Below are 18,218 nucleotides of genomic sequence, written 5' to 3' on the forward strand. Positions count from 1 at the left end.
AATTAGTGGGATCATTAAAGCAGTTTTCCCGGCGTATTTGGCTGCCTGATCAGATTAGTGAAAATGTTCTTCAGAACAAGCCCTGTGTGGTCTGCCAGAGAGGAGGAAATAAAAAGCAACAAAGCATATTTTGGAATGATAAGCAATGCTGGACTTTTACTCCAGCAAAAAATTGTTGTCTACTTCTCTCTGGAGCCTGCAGATCTAACTGTCCTGTCCATTTTAATTCTATTCAACTTGTGTATTCTTACACACATTTAAAACTGTTTCCCCCGTTTTTCCCTTTCTCTCAGTTAAATCAGACTGCTTTATCACTACAAGCCATCCCTATTTCCCAACAAATCTCTTTTAAACAAGGCAATTTTAAAATTGGGGGAAAGTATCTTAAATGACTGCTTTACTGTTAACTGACAATATGGGGCAATTGGGAGAGGAGAAAAAGAAAAAGAAAGCAAAGAGAGAGAAAGAATGCCACTTAAAATTCACCTGCTAAACAAAAGATTTCTCTCTTATGTAACTAACACATAACAGAGATTAAGTATTTATTCGCATTCGTATCTTTAAATGGGTTTAGTGTAGGCCAAAGTTGGGGCAAACATTCTTCCAGTTGAACAGAACACAGAGCCCTCGTCAAGAAAAAGGCCATTTGTTTGAAAATACTCTATTGAGCATGCTCTACCTTGCCACTGGAATATGCCAAGCGCTGTCACAGATGGCAGGCTCTGACAGTTCCCATCCGTAGCATCGATACTCGACAGTTCAGCACAAGATCAGTGACATTCTGTCTCATTAGAACCACGCTAATTATCACAGCTAGTTTCAGGGGAAACCATGTGTTGCAATGGTCAATTTGAAGGAGTCTGTGCATCAACAAACTGGTAATAAGGATCAGACACCTTATTATATGACAGCATGCTGCCTATGATCTGATTTACAGAATCAGAGGCACTGAGGCGGCCGAGGAGGCTGGCAGTTTATGAAACAGTGCGTTTAAACCCAATTCCTCAAGTATACTGGTTGAAAAGGGAATTATTTAAAAAAAAAATACACAGACAACTGGAATTGCTGAATCAAGAAATCAAAGGAGAATAGATTCTCTATTAACATATAATGCAAGTAGATTAAGACTTAGGAAAAAAGACAACTTCATTAATTTAACAATTGTATGGCGACTCCACAAGCGGTTTGAAGCTTATATTTTTATAAGGTATTTAATGATAAATTATGAAATGGCTATATTTCTACTCATCTCTAACATACATACTGAACATATTGTTAAATGGGTGGTCTATGATTTAGCTGTGTCATTTTGTCATGTAAAAGAACTGCATGTGAAAAACGTAACTATACTTAAGAAAGGTTACTTTTAAGATACTAAAGGTATCCTTTCAGCAGAAGAAAAATCTACATCAGATTTGTATTACCAACGTCAGTTCTTCTATCCCTCTCTTAGCACCTTTCGTTGATGTGAAATTTTAATGGTGCAGTTTCTTCCAGAGCTATTTTTCTATTGTCATTTTGCATAAATGCATTTTCATAGCTCATTCATTTCACAGGGCCTGTATTTTCATTTCTCAAATGAGGGAAAAAGAAGATAAAGCTAAAATAAAACCTACCTTTACTATCAAAAACATAAAAGACAACTGTTGAGACTTCTAAGAAAACACTTTGTCTTTAACTTGGTAGTTTGTTAAAGGATTATATCGATGTCATAGTTATGCACTAAGTTTAACTGAATGACATTCAGTTTGAAGATTAATTCCTATCAAGAGTGAAATTCCATTGGTTCAGTCTCTCCCCCACTCCCATTTGGCAGACACCTGATCCTATCCTAAAGCACTAACACTTCAACTGTCAAAGCTGATTATAGGAGAGCTTCCAAAAAGGGAACTTTCATAAAATATTCCTACTTAAACTAATGTGGCCTCAGAGTAAAGAAGAGTCTACAAATACATAATTGGTATACTCGTGCTTTCGTATATACACGTGGACCACTATGTGGTGACTGTCTTTGGACTGCCTAACATCATGATCCTCTTTAAAAAGCTGGCCCAATATTCATAGATTGGCTCATTTCAAATCTTGCCTAAAATCATTTTTATGACATTTCCTGAAGGTGGAGAAACTGTGCTTAACGAGTTATGCCTGTATTTGTAACAGTTAACTTACAGAGTGGGTCATAAAGAAAATGTATTTACATGATTCTAGTTAATTTTTAATTTAGGAGAAAAGACAGAAACTTTTAAATGATTTTAAAGTGGCGATAAGATAACCAAAAATCTTCTGTTTAACTTGTTTAAATAGGTAACATCAAATGTCTGAGGGGGGGGAGGAACACTCATTTACATTACTTTTTAGCCAAAAATACAATGACCAAGTGAGTGCTCTGTCTGATAATTTTGGACCTCCTCAATCAAAGCCTGGATTTACTAAAACATATGATTATTTTTATAATGTAGAAATGTGAAAAGATCCACAAATTTAACTAGCTCTTAAAATAGCATTTAACATACAATTATGTACCTTTAAACCATTAGAGTATGTTGATATTCATGTATTTCAAGCCATTAATTTCAATAGTCCTGTATAACAATGAACGAAAGATATAAAGATAGGTCTACATTTATAAGAACTAAATCCAATATGGATTCCCAATATTCATACAGAAGAGATCTTTAGAGACCAGCTACCAGCACAGAACACCTTAAATAGGCAACCGATAGAACTTCACATGCTTTTTACTCAAGAATAGAGCACAGAGGCCCCCCCAAAATGTGTCAAACTACACACGAGCAGATTGCTGAGATGCCTGCACTCTGGGTTGTCTTACTTTTCTCCTGAATCTCCCCAAAAGGACTCCTATTGCCCCTTCCTCCTCCAAAGAAGCCAATCCAGGGAAACCTAAGCTGCATTCCCCAGGGTCTCCTCTACCCAGTAAAAATAAATCAAATAAAATAAAGCACTAGATGGAGAAATGTGTAAAGAGGAAGTTCTCTCTTGACCCTGGCCAAAGAAAACACTGTTTGACCAAGGGAAGGCGCTATGAAGACACGATGTAAATGTCTTCCCACAGACTGCCAGAAAGGGGTGTGGCACCAGAAATAACAGAAACTGTGACTCTCTCATCTGCAGGGGCCTCCTGTGTGTCTTAGAGGAGGCTACGCAGGTGAAATCATGTTGCAGCAAAGTCTGTCACATGAACATTCCAAAAGAATGAATCAGCACAGAGCTTCAAACTGTAGTTTCCTTGAAGTGTAATTTAATTCTCACAAAATAAAAGATGCCTTTGCTCCTATGCTAGAATATAGCATGCAGTCTCGTTTCCCTGAATTTTTCCTGGATTTTATCACTATAGATTCCTACTCCCATCCATGAAAATGATATTTTTAGCCCCATTTCTAGCCTATGTTATGATATATCAAGTCTTACTTCTATTTAAGAATTCCAATCACCATCTAAAAATGTCCAAATCCAAAGGTTAAAAATATTGTTATTTTTTTCACCCATGAACCCAAGGAACACTAACGCTTTCTTCTTTTTTCTTCGCCCTCCCTTCTCTCTCATGCTAAAGGCCTTCAGTCTCAATGATAAAAAAGTGTCTGAAAAAGAGATGGAAGAAAGCACAAGCCTTTATTTAGTCTCTTCTGCTGGTTGTGCTACCTTCACAAAGGCAGAAATTCTTTTTTTTTAGTGTTAAAAATCATACCTATCACCCAGCTGAAGTCGTAGCAGCCAGAGAGTCCTCCAACTCTCCAGGACTGGTGGGTAGATTGCAAAAGATTATATGGAAAGCATGTTCAGTCAAATGGAATTTTCATCATCTACTTGCTTTACCTGAAAGAAATACCCTGTTCAATAAAGCACTAGAGAGAAATCATTTTCTAAACACAAGTGGCGATGCAGTGCTGCTCTGCAGAAGCCCTTCACTCTTACCGCATTCCTGCATCTGCAAGCGCCACCTCTGCAAACACGAAAATCAATGTAATAATTCGATGTACGAGGCAAGGCCTACGGTGCCGTTAATGTCCCCTTGCTGGACATACACCTTAAGTCTCAGAGCTCTCAGGGGGTTTGCTGTGGAATAAAATTAGATTCCAACATCTGCCACCATTAAGGAAAAAATTCCATTTCCATCTCCCATATGAAAACACTATAACCAATGAACAGTAACTGAACCTTGATACCGTAATGGTTATTACCCAAATCAACTATTTTTTTTTAAACAGTAAAATTAGCAAATTCTGCTCCCATAATTATTTGAATGTTATCAGACTAAATGTTTGATAAAATTCCAATATGATTCACTTGAAAAAACTGCTGCTTATTTGAATACCCAGAATATAAAGTGTATTCATTTGTAGCTATTCACATTATGTTTAAAGCATATCATCTTTTTAAAGTTTGCATTAGCCTGCTTTCCTATCCAAGCACAAAAAGTAGCCTACCTTCAGTGTGTACCTGCATATTTTATTCAGACATTTCTATTAGAGTTAAAAACAATCTCATTTCTATTATTCATCGAAGGGAAGCAATAATATAATACAGGTGAAATGGTAGAATCTACAGAGTTGGTTTCTTTTACAGAAAATACTTTGTGCATTAGTAACTATATAACACAAGTATGATGTGTCTGGTTCCATCGCATTCTGGGACTGTAGTAACTTTAAAATAATTAAGCTTTCTGTTGCTCAAGGTATCGACCTAAAGCTTTACCTTTTAAAATGAAAAGTATTTTAGATACATGATGACATAATTTAAAAGTCTCCATGTGGAGGGCTGAGCCTCTTGCTGGGCACATTATAAGACATTAGCCATTTGTGTATAGTACTGTATGATTTAAAAGCTCTTCTGTATATATTATAGCACATGACCTCTTCCCATGTTAAAAAAATCTTGGGCTTGGAAAGGTTAAATAATTTCATAATCTTTTAATACCAGTGACACAGCCTGGACCCTGGCCTTTTCTGAGTTCTCTGCCACATCTCCTCCCCGCACCCCGCCCTCCCCAACGGGCATGAAAAAGCATAGACTTCAAGGGTCTTGCTTTGTTGGTAAGGACCTATATCCCACGAATATGTCAATGAAGAACGGAAAGCCACCACCGTCTTCACTATCAATTAGTGTGCAATATCCCTAATTCCTCTTTTCTGGATCAGGGTTTAACTTCAGTACCGATGCTACCTGAAACTCTAAGAAGACACTAAAATAGGACAGATGCAGAGAAATGAGGGGCTGGCTCTCCTATTTTTTAGCCAAGTGACCCTCTGGTGTACAATACGGAAAATGACAGCTCACAGGGTTACTCAGAGGGTTAAATGTGGATAATACATAACACTTGATGGGGTCTAGCACAAAAAAGGTGATGAATGTTAAGTCAACCTGGAGAATCAGAGTGAGACAAAGAAGCAGATGGAGCTGGACAGGCTGAAACAGAAGTAACTCTGGTAATTCCTCTTTATACATGCTTCATTTTTCGGGACATCTGCCTCATTCTGACACGCTTTGGCATATATCTTTAAGGCGCAGATAACTCTTTTAGAAGTTAGGAATTTTGATCATGATAAAGGTCAGTCTGAAGATTTTTTTGTTATTTTTGTGTTTGCTAAATTTTCTGTTTCCTTTACAAAAATTACAGCAAGAGATCAGAACTTAAATAACTGACTACCCTCCCTTGATGTCAGATTTCCTCTCTTAGTAATACATACAGGTTTTAGACTGTCTTATTTTGAAATAACCATAAATCTTTCTACCTATTTTCACAAATAGGGTAGTGCTAACTACCCTGAACTAAGAGAAAAATATGAAAACACTCTGCTAGGGAGTTAACAGTAAATTAGTAGTAAGGAATAACTATCTGAGGGACTAAGGTTAACAGTTTGCTTGACCCCATCGCCAACAACTGGCCCATGGATTCTCTCTCAAACAGTAATAAGATTAGATAACAGCGTTGGGGTTTCTACGAAACACCATCATGGCAGACACATAGAAGACGCCAAGTGACATTGGTGAAAGAGACTCATGGGGAGCTTTGTAGTACAGGGGTACAAAGAATAAGGATATTTAAAACCTGTCAGAATATCAGTCACATGACATTAGCAACCAATTGCTGATGCTGCCAAATAGGTCCAAAATCAGTAACTCAACCCAGGTGGGGAGAATCTGGGTTATCATTTAAAAACAAGAAAGAATGAAGGCTGCTAACCATAAGGAGCTGTGCTATAGTCAGAAAGAAAACTGGACAGGGTAGGGGACTAGATTAAATGACGGATGACAAGCAACTAAATGACAGTTATCAAAAAGTTTTAATATTTGTTTTTGTTTGTTTAAGGTTGACTCTTATTACAGTAATACATGTCTCATTTCTCTTATCTGTTTTGGAGATTTGGGGAAAGTGTTTGGCCTCGTAAGAATATAGTCTGTTATTCTTGATAATTTAATTGGATAGGTCAGAAAAGAAGATCAGAAAGAAAGCAATATAATATGTGTTTAAATATGAGATCCTCCTCATAATTAGACTAAATAGCCTAAACAAGAATGTGCAGGATAGGTGGGTGAGGGGTAAAGTGAGAACGGGACATTTCTCCTTAATGCATAGTCTTGGCATGTAAATGAAGACATCTGAAGAAGCACACAGGTTTGAAGCGGCTCTAACATTCTATCATAATTAGAAACATTTCAAGAGCCCTGTAATTTCCAATCAAAATTACAGTAATTTCCGATATACAAGCCATGATTCATGACAGAATTTTACATTCCATGAGAGATTACGGTGGCCTGATGTATGACACGCTGAGTACAGCACTAACATAAACAATTCAGTTTAATGTTTAAACAGCACTTGATGTTTAGAATCTCACAATAAAAGAAACGTATTATTGTAGAAATTATCACTTTGACAGTGATTGAAGGGTAGGCAGGCATGTGGCCTATAAAGCTATAATTTTTACAGTCCACAGCTTGAGTTTAATCATTTTTATATAACATTTCCAAGATATCCCTTAAGTATTTCGACCAGCCTATAACTTAAATAAGAACAACCTTTTCTAAAGCAAAACTCTCATCAAGTACCACTATTAACGTTGACAGAATAAAGTTCTAGGAAAAGCTGAAAAAAGTATATTATAAATACTCTCAGGATTGTATATTTTTATCAGAAGTTGACAGCAATCAGGCTGTTTTATAAAGGAGAGTTCATTAATGATAAGAAGAATTTATTTGTTTAAAATTTCAAGTTACGAAAAGCTCACCTGAGCCCTGACTCTGTCTAAATTCTCACCTTGATAGTGTTATCAAATTTTTTTGCAAAGGGGAAGAAGGGTTAGTATTCTTCTCATTCTTTAAGCAGCAGTCTTGGCTTTGAACAAGTGTTTATAGAAAACTTTAAGTTTGTTCATATAGATGACTCTGCTTTCAATGAACATAAATTATCAATATATGACAATTATACTGACAAAAAATGCATTCTCTATTCTTTGTTATATTTTTATCTTGTTTTGTAGGGATTTGTAACTTCTCCAATTCAGTTCTACTTCTTTATAATTCATCGGATATGGACAATTTTTTTAATTGTTATTCAATTTGTATCATATACATCTATAGAAAAAAATAAAATCAATATGAAAAGATATATGTGTGTCTGTTTTAATAACTGCACCTAAGAGTTGTAGGTGTCTGAGTCGGAACAGAAGAAACTATAATGTTCGTAGTATTTTAGGGTGGAAATCGAGGTTACCTTAAGTAATAACAAAACAACAGTAATTCAAGTTATTTGTTCACCTACAATAGATCAGATTGAAAACTTCCTATATATTAAAATACGCTTCTTCTGAAAACAACTATAAACTGACTCAGGAATTTACTGAGAAATACTTGGTCTGAGACTGGCTGTTGGAGGAAACGAAACCAAGTGTCTATTACCTGAATCTGAACATTTTGTTCATCTTGGAGGTCTATAAATAATCCTGGAGTCTGCGACCTCTCGGTGATGTAAATTTACATCGAAAATAGACACCCCTTTGAATGAAATTTTCACAGGCATTGCAGATAAACATTCTCAATACCTAATAGAGGCTCTTACCTGGCTTTTGGTTGCTGCAACCTTTGCAAACAGTGCTTGGGACACTTTAGCACGCTTCATTTCCTGCTGAATCTCATCATAAATGGAAGCATTAATGTTCATGGTATTGTTCTCTGGTTTCCCATTCCTCTCAGTGGCAATAGTAGCTGTTTTCACCTACAAAACATTTTGAACATAACTGTCATTTTCCATTGGTCAAATTGTTTTGAAGCTTCTCGGGCTCAGCATCCAAACTGGACATTGTTGCTCCTTTTATGATCAAGGTGATCAACAGTGCAGTCATTCAACATTAGTTATTACCCCGAGATCAGATTGCTTAAGTTAAGGAAGTCACTTTGTCACAGGTGATTGCATCTGTAATATGACAGCAACTGCCAGCTGACAACCAGGAATTATAATGCCATAAAGTAAGTTTTCTGGAAAACTCAATAGTTTCAAAGACTTGAAAACCCTAAACTAATTGTTTCCCAATTAGCTTCCACTGCAATTCTAACAAAGGAAATTCACAATTAAAATCATAATGCACAGTGCTGTATCTTCGCTGGGTGCCCGGTGCCTAACAGACAATTGCATCACTGATAGCTATTATATACTATGGCCTTTTTAATTTTAGATTCTTTTTTATGCCTTTTTCTCTTATGTTTCATTTTTAAAATCTTCCATAACAAAGCCATTTGCAGAGCTGCATATTTAAATCTTCTATCCATCCATGAAACAGGTAGAGTGCCTTGCTCAATTATCATAAAGGCTGGTTGCGTTTTACACGTGCATGTCCAAGCTGTTCTGTATAATTATTTCATCTTTTCCTGGCACCCCTGTATATAACTATTTCTTTTTGACTTGTGGAATCAAACTATATGAAAATGTTTCACAATATTTAATAGAACACTGCTGCAAGTTACCCAAAATATAAAATCAGGGACTTTAAAAATATATTCAAAATGTATAATCTTGAGTGAAAAATTAGTATCGATGCTTTTGGTAATAATGATAAGTAGCTATCAGCTGAAAAGTGCCATGAAATTTTAAGGGGAAAATTAAATCACATCCTCAAAATTTATTAATACTATTATTAATCTTTAAAACTCCAAATTTAATTTTTATTATGCAGTTATATTAACCCGTCTGGTAAATTTACTTATGAACTATGTAGCTGTTTGTTTTTTTTTACTGAGAAACTGATGAAAATGTAAATGAAAAGTTACCACAAATGCAGAACCATGTTTTTCCCAGCAAAGTGTGAATCATTAAGGACCTAATTTGTTAGGGTTCTTTACAGAACCCAAATTTTTGTTCTCTAGAAACTTACCATCTTGGACCATTTCTCACATATATTATAAATACTAAAGAATAAAATGCATTTTAGAATAAATGATTTTTTGGCTCTAAATGGCATACCCTCCTAAATCATATTGAAAGTCTTCCAGGTTTATTTCATCCTGTCCTAAAATACTTGGCATCAAAAGTGGGACAGAGGCTACCCTAGGCTGTTCAATTCTTTGCACTTAGCAAATACGAGATCCTTTAGAACATGCCTCCTAATCCTTCAAACTTTTAGCCAGTTGGCAAAATAACTCACTTCCAGCTTGTCCTGAAGATACAGCCAGAGTCTTCCTCCCTGACACCCTAAGCCCTGGAAGGACAATGTTATCAAATGGTGGGACCATATGCCTGAAGCGAGAACACAGAACGTGAGGTCGAAAGAGCCTCATTTGCCTCTCTATGAATAGAGACAGGAGTGGCAAGAGACTGGGCTGGATTTCCAGGGTTCCCCTTCTGGCTCTGTGACTCCAGTGAGCAAGGGCACTCACAGAGGTATATATTAACAAGTGGAGGCCACTAAGAACCTACACAGGGCTTTGAAGCAATAATCTGCTAAACAGCCCTCTAGGAACCAGAAGAGTTAACGCATTACCATAAATTGCCTACAAAGTTGCTTTGGTGAGATTCGCAACTTTGCTCTGGGGTGGTCTTGCTTTGAGGCAGAAAGATAGATTTGATCACCCCATGGGGTCCCTTTTAATACCTATTTTTCTCACTGCTTAAATGGAAGAGAAAAGAAAAGCCATTTCAATTGCTTTGAAAACTGAATGTTATGGAAATGGAGGCATGAAGTCCAGTACATTGGAAAGAAATAGTTCCTTGGTAGCAATCTGCTTAGCAATAGTTTCGAGAGCAGGCTTTGGAAACTTAGTGTTTCATGTTTTTAAAATAATTTGCATTCTTTTGTAAAAATTATGTTTAAGAATTTATCTTCTGGGTGGGCTATAATCATTTGTTGCAACCCTGTGATTTTGTTTCTAAAAATTTCTTTGGTTTAAAATTTTTTTTAAAAAAAATGCAAGTACAACTTGAACCAAAAAGCAAGAATTTTATATTATGGGAGGAAAAAAAATCAAATAATAGTTTTCTAGTAGCCAACAAAATCAAAAGTGGAAAAGAAGTACACATGAAATATTTAAAAAAAAAATTAAAGAAAGTGAGAGCTACAACTTTTAAAAACAAAGTAAGAACTATCACTTCTTTAAAAAAGATTTAGAAAAGCTCTTATTTATCATCTCGTTGGCTGAGATGCACATCTTATCATAGATAAGCCATTAGAATTCTGGAATCACATTTTTTCCTAAACACGAGCCATTGCTTAAGGGGAACTGACTTGGACAGCTTTTCAAAAATATGAAAGCTGAATTTTTCCCCAGGTAAAAATGGAAACAAAAATCTTTTATACCTCAATCTACTAAGTACTATTTTAGTTTAGTACAAAAAAAAAAAATCTTCTTTAATCCTGGTTTAGCTTTTAATATTATATCACACATTAAAATTCATAAAGTAGTTCATTCCAGGCAAAACAAACTACTCTTCAGCTTTTCTCCGCAAATAGCACAGGAGGTAAAATGAATGCAGTTGCTTTCCGAATAGCTTTTATCAAGGTGGGGTGTACTACTCCATCATTACCGCGGCGCCGGGGAAGTAGTTAAGAATTGGAGCTTCTGCTATCAACCTTCCCACGTGGGATGAGGTGCAGCGCCGGGGGCTGCTTTTTCGTTCACTACCATCGTGAAGTAGGACACAAATTTTCCATGAAAATTCTACTTTGTTTCTTCATGTACTGCCGAACGCATCAAATCGTATTACAAAATGAACTATACGTATTACAAACTTACTATTCACTACAGGTATACTACACTAAATAAACCCTACTGCGGTCTTGATTGTGAATATGCTGCTCCTTAAGGCAGGAGCAATTACCTGCAAGCACATAGCACACATGTGTGAGCATGCACACACACAAAGTTTGATGTAGTTTTAATGATAATTATGAGAATAATAAACATTAACATTTATTAGTTGCTTATTATGTGCTGTATGTCATGCTAACACACATTAACTCTCTAAGCTGCACAACAGCCTGAGCAGGCACCATTACCTCCCCGTTAAAAACTTGATAAAATGCTCTTAAAACGAAGAAGTTAAAAAAGTTGTTCATGGGCAAGGAAAGATGAGATCTAAACCTAAGTGTGTCTGATGTTAGCGCTTATCTTAGATACTAAACTGAGGTCATGATGTTACAGGGGACTTCTTTATTTGAAAAAATTCTTATTTTTCAAAGACATGCTGGACCTGCTTATTGGTGTCCCTTTGCTAAAAAGCCTAGCTCATTAATGTCTAATTTTTAGTAGTGAATGGCTTTATCATTAATTTTACAAAGCCAGTCTGAATTTATATTTCAAGGTATGTATGTAAACCATACATGTTTTGTTAGTAATAACATTATGTAAGAAATGTGCTATTTTAAGGCATTTTATTAGTGCTGGAATATAGTCCACATTCTCAAATTTTTATATATTAACAGTGTTTAGTATTACGGTTCTATCTTTTTACATTTTTCTTTCTTCTGTAGAAACAATATTATTTTCCAAATCTGGACTGTTAAAAGTCCTCTAGCTTTTAAAAAAATGACTATTAATTGGACACACTTTACAAGCACATAAAAAAGATCTTAAAATAATGCTTGTCAAGGGATTCATAACAAATAAAACATTAATCACATATTAAGTTGCTGCCCATAACTGGACCTATGTTTCATTATATTATAGAAGGATTTGGTGTAAAGAGACAGAGGGGTACAGCTACCAAATTAATTATATATTGCTTATATGAACTTAATACATTTTCTAAAGCATTGTTATAAAATATCATATCTTCCTTTAGAATAAAAGAATTACGTAAGGAGATGTAAAAAAAATAAAGAAAAAAAAGAATTATATAACTAATACAAAGTTGTAACTTGATAATTATATGCTTTCAAACAGTCCCTGTGAAAACAGGAATTGCTAATTTAACTCCAAAGTCACGTATATTAAAACACACAAATAAAGCCAGAATGAGCGCACACCTAAATAGAAGTCCTCAACTTAAAATTGATTTGTTCCGTAAAAGACAATTCCCAGAAAAATAAACATTAATTATCACTAATAAAATTCCTCTAATAAGTTCATCTGGAAAATTTGCTAGGAAAAGTCAGAAAAGAAACCTTTAAGATCAGGGAGCTTTGGAGGCCCAGGTGGTCCCAGAGGCTTTTATACAACCAAAGACTGGAAGGGGCAACTTCCTCCGCAATTTCAGAAATGTCCATGGATCATTTGTCAAACAGTCAATGTATTCTGTCAGGAGTATGTTCTCATGTGTCTTCCTCTTCTAATCAAACAATAAAACTTCTCATCCTCAATGACAAACAGAAAAGGTCCCCAAGTTTCATTTTTCCTTTTCTAAAACATCCACTTGTGTTTTAAGGAGGTGGCCTGAGGTAGGGGGAAGAGCAACAGACTTAACAGGATTGGAAAACTCTGGCTAAACCTTAGACTTGGTTTTCTCATCTTCTCTCCTACAAAAATGTTGGTCTGAGGATTCAATGAATTAATGTACTTGAAGGTGCTGAGAAAACTGTGAACCATTATCAAGTGCACGGTGTTCTTCTCTCTTGAATTAGAGCATGTACAATTGTGAAAATACGCTGTCAGTAAACAGGTCTGGCCCAGAGCCTACTGCCCCAGTGAGAACAAGCCCACAGCATGGCTGCCCCTACTGAAACACAAAGCACAGGTCTGCACAAGAGGCCTCTCACCCAGGCAGGGCCAGTCAAGAGCTCTGGCGATTCCTAAGGCTAGTGTGGGTTTTTCCAGGGGAGGTATTTCTAAGAATAAAACCTGGGGCCTGACTAAAACTAGGGGAGTCCTTTCTTGAAGATGATTTACAATGTGAGTCTCTCAACAGTTTAGGTCCCCAGTCTGGTATGAACAAAGGACATCCAAATCATCTTCCGCATGACCTAAACTCTACAGAACGGCTGGAAAAGAACCCAGCCTCGCAGGATTAAGGGTGGGCGGGATCTTCTGTGAGTCAAGAGGGATGGACCTCTGCCTGCAACACGCAGTTCTTCAGAAAGAAATTGGTTCAGGTCTAACCGAAGCCCAAGACTTGTCTCAATACATGTTTCAAATCTCTTGGAGGGAAATGAAATGCACAGTGATTTCGCACAGACTCTTCTCTGGTGAAACAGAAAATTAAAAAGACAAAATTTTGCAGCCTGTTTCTGTATCCGTGGTTTCATCCTTTTTTCCCCTTCTATTTTCATCATTTGTAAAAGCATATTAAAACCTTAGGTGTGGTGTATGGGTTCCAGCTTAAGCATTAAATTTCAATTGCTTCAAAACAGTACTAATTCAACTGCTCTTTAACACATTTTCCCAAATCTAAAGGACTTGTTTGACATTGATAATGCTTTTAATCCATTAAAATATTCTTAAAATTTAATTCCTTGAATTACTGTTAAAGGATAAAAAGTGAACTAACTGGTTGTGAGCTCTATTATAATATTAAATAATGCAAAGGGATTCTCAGTGAGGCAAATAAGATACTGTAAAGATTTACATTACAGCAGTGAAATAAAATGATACACATATATCAGATAACCATTTCAGAATTTGGTTAGATGTCCAATAATACTGCATTAATAGAAAAAATTTTTTCTTTGAAAGAATTTTATACACTTTATATGTTCATCATTGGTTGGTTGACTCTCCTAGCTAAGGGCTTGCCTCAACCTTTCTTGAGAACAAATACAGGTAAGGGTGGTGGCTCGACCAGTTAATCAATAATTCAAACCAAAACAAATTATATTTTCTATCCCAACTTATCAGCAGTTATAGTCTTTAGACATATGAGTGTGTGTGTGTGTGTGTGTGTGTGTGTGTACATACACACACACACATGAAAGCTACTCAGGAGTATCATAATAGGATATGAAAAGAAATATCACTTAAGAATTAATGTAACTTTGGTAAAGAAAAAAACCTGATGATGAAAAAGGATAGCAGAATAACATTTGGAAAACGAAAGCATTAAAATCTAGAAAAGCTGTATGAAGAATCACTAGGTCCAATACTTGAATAATTTTTCCTTAAAAAAAGAGATGCTGGATGCTAAAGTTCATATTGGTCTTAAGTAAGCCATTCTTTTGTTAGTATTGCAGATTAAATGATAAGTGAGATAACTCTTTGACCAGAGGCCTTTCAGTGATAACAGGGGAAAGTTAACTAATCATGGTATATGTGTTAACTGTAAATGCCAAACACTAAGTATTAACCAAGTCTAAAGTACAATATTTTTTGTTTAGTCACTCTTACCTAAGTTACATATCTATATAAAGAGTTCTTCATTCTTTTAAGAAATATTTTAAAGAAGTCTTTACAGGTCAAATTCAGTAACTGTGTGTGTGTATACAGGCAAGTGGATATGTATGCATGTATACAGATACCATTCTTTTCTGCTAGAGAAACGTGTTTCTTATTCACAATTACAGCAATGACTTCCTTATAGTCTGCTCCTATGGACATCAAGACCTAGCTGATTTTCATTGAATAAAGTGGAGAAAATGGATTTATATAACATTTGTAAAATATTATCATTTCAGAACATAATAATATGCAGTTTAAGATCCTCAACAAGTGGCCGAATATTTTATCTATTCCCTATTTATCAAGCATCTGTACCAGTTTCATTTTTAGTGTTGAATAAGCTTTTTCTATATTTCTATACTTGAAAATCTATTATTTTTTAATAATGATAAAAAGAAATTAGCATCAAGATACAATTTGATTATGACAGTATGTTACATACTTTAAATTTATATTCTGTATTCAATTTTTATCCAGTTTTAGTTAACCTTATTTTAAAGAGTTGTACATACCACAAATTAAAAGTGTAAGAAATATATTTACTTATGGATTATGAGTTTAGTCCACTATCAAACGTTCATCTAATAGTTTGTACTGAAAATTAACTTCTTGAATTCTCAAGGCTACCTTTTAAACTTGATTTTTTTAAAAAATACCAATACAGACACATATATATAAAGTTACCTGGAAGGTGACATTGGTCCTTCCCCCAAAGTATAAAAATTTGGAAAATAGAAAATGTGCCCATTTCTGGAAATATGGATGGAATTCCTTATCAGCCCCATTTAAAGCTGCCTTCAAGGATTATATTAAACTTAATTATGAAAGATTACAAACGAGATGATGTGTAATTGGTACCAGCTGCATTTCGTATTGGAAAGAATAAATACAAATGGAATTATCTATTTATTTTTACTTATTTACTATTCAAATGGTGGTTCTAAAACATAGGAATAAAACTGACTTTCTAACTTTTTTCCCAATTGAGCTTAAAATAATCTACTTAATAGTAGCACAAATATCCCATTTAAAGACTACTTTTCACCCCCAAAGAACCCCAAAGATGAAGCAACACAAAGCAATTTTCTTTCCCCTAATTAGTAGCTTATTGTTTTTATATCATAATTAGTGATTTGGGACCAAATTCTCCTCTAGCAACTAAATTTTTATTTTTTTAAAAAAATCTACATCCATCTTTCTAATTTCTTGTTGAAATTCTTCATTAGACATTTTTTTTTTTTAAGCAAAAGGAGAGCAAGGAGGAAAGGCAGACTTCACCTGGGGAGGGCGGCTGGGCGGTGTGCTTATCAGGGGGGCAGGACCCATAGCCGAGGCAGCATTCAAGCTCCTTTCCCTTTCATCCTGGTAAATTCGATCTCTTTCAGCTTCTGGTAACTGCAAGAAATTCTGCATAGCCCGAAGGTTTACCAGCAAAGACTGGGAGGCAGTCTTGGGGTCCTCTTCCTTTCGGAGAATTTCTGAAAGCAAGCCCTGCAGGGAATGAAAGGCACGGGATGAGTGAGCTTGCTCCTGTTCCCGGCCCAGCCAGCGATGATCTTCCCTTTTCTTTTCCACTCAGTTTAGAAAATGAACAGTCAGAAGCATTAATTCTACATAGGAATATATTAGTTACAATTGAAGTGGTAGAGAAGAGAGCCTCAATTGTATTCTTAATTTTATTAAGCATCTGCTTTACATATAACATAAACTGAAACTGCCTAATTGGTCTCCTTCCTTTGAGTAGCTTAACTTGCCATGAAATCTTTCACAGGGAGACGATGGAGGGAAGTTAAGAATAAATGAAATGCTCATAATACAACAGCATTGAACTGTATAGTTCTCAAGCTGCCTAGACAAAGGCAGTGGAATGCCAACAGCCCTATATGTAAAGATACAGTTATTTCTAGAGAAATAAAATTTTCAAAGAAAATACCAGAAAATAAACTGCAGCATATTAAAGAATGTAATGAAAGCATCATCTAAGATTTATGCTCTGTGTTTCACAGGTGATAATTTAAGTTATTCCTTACTTTTCAAATTTTTAGAGTCAGTGACAAATTAGTCTATTTACCATTTAAGGAAACTATATGCTGACTACCCCAGTGATTCTAAATACTATCTTGCTATACTATACCTCTGAGTAACAGGTTGAAATTTTGAACTTCAGAAACCATAAATGATATTTGAAATATGTAACTCCTTTTTCACATTGCAAATATCCATCATAGCATGCCAAGGAAAAGACTATCATCAAATTCTATGATTATCAAATTTCTTGAGTAATAAAAATATTAATGATAGAAGAAACTTATGAACAATTAGTAAACTCCTTCAAGGTGCCTTTCTTACCAAATAATAAACCTTTAAAAATTTTTTTGAAAGAATGCTTTCAAAAATGGGTGGTTGTCTCCAATTTTGTTTAAGGGATTATATGAAATAGGATTAGAAAATTTTTCTGTCTATTTGATAGGGGCTGAGGAGTCCTATCCTCTTCAGTCTTGTACAATACCTGGAATATCAAGGCACATTTGCTTTCTACATAAACTGATTCTGGCCAGAATATAGCCAGAATCAGTTTATCACAATATAGTTAAGAACAAAATGTTGTCAAGATCTCTACACAATATTTGCAAAGTTTACTTTTCAATAACCCTACAGAAAAGGTGAAAAGGCATATTTGGGGAAGGGGCAGTAAAATATCACGTGAAAGCAATCAAGCCCCAAGATTATAACATTTGGGTTTTTTCATGGTTTTCTAGAAGTACAAATTGTTTCAAATTTGTCAAAGTTAAAGTACCATATATATAACAGTTAGGTACGGATAGTATAAAAGCACTCTCTACTTTGAAAATGATGTAGGTAATTAAAAAAGGACCTGCAATAGGCTCAGGGGGCTTAGAAGTAAATTTTAATCTCTCACTTGATCAGTGCAACTGAAGCCTGGAAATAAGACCCAAACTTTCAGCTTCACGATAAGAAATGTGACTGAAGAATGAAGGGTGTGTGTCCTTTCAGTCTTAATACTGACAAGTAATGTTGCAACTGTTTTTATACAAGAGCAAAACATCCAGTCAGATTAACTAAAATTCAGTCAAACAGACAGTCAATCATTTAGCTATTTAATTTGTACAAGGCCAAGTAATCAGACTGACTGTGTTTCTCATATGTCACATCGGAACCAAAAAACACAGGCCTCAAAAAAAATGTCTGCAAATAGGTGTAAAAAAATAATCTTTGCTCTCCACTGTTCCCTACCAAATGTTAGGTGTTAAAACAAGTGCTTGGCAAAGTAATATATATTAACTATACAGAAACAGAGAGAGAGAGAAACATACAGTAAAATAGAATGTTATAAATTCCTTAAGTATAATAACCTAATATTCATTTTGTCCTCCCAGTACGGT

The 18,218-nt window shown here is 35.3% G+C and overlaps 1 protein-coding gene across 8 annotated transcripts in view; it reads right to left on the reverse strand.

Moving 5' to 3' along the window:
* SATB1 (SATB homeobox 1) overlaps window positions 1–18,218 on the reverse strand; it is a 95,664-nt gene that overhangs the window by 21,829 nt on the left and 55,617 nt on the right. For all 8 annotated transcript variants that reach the window (XM_036218512.1, XM_016122312.2, XM_016122319.2 and 5 more), the window contains exons 8-9: window positions 16,093–16,305; window positions 8,078–8,233 (exon numbers count right to left, since the gene is read on the reverse strand). In XM_036218512.1, the coding sequence (XP_036074405.1) occupies window positions 8,078–8,233; window positions 16,093–16,305 (369 nt within the window). The remainder of the gene's footprint in view (window positions 1–8,077; window positions 8,234–16,092; window positions 16,306–18,218) is intronic.

The sequence above is a fragment of the Rousettus aegyptiacus genome, unplaced genomic scaffold (assembly GCF_014176215.1).
Source record: "Rousettus aegyptiacus isolate mRouAeg1 unplaced genomic scaffold, mRouAeg1.p scaffold_m13_p_4, whole genome shotgun sequence".
NCBI classification, from domain to species: domain Eukaryota; kingdom Metazoa; phylum Chordata; class Mammalia; order Chiroptera; family Pteropodidae; genus Rousettus; species Rousettus aegyptiacus.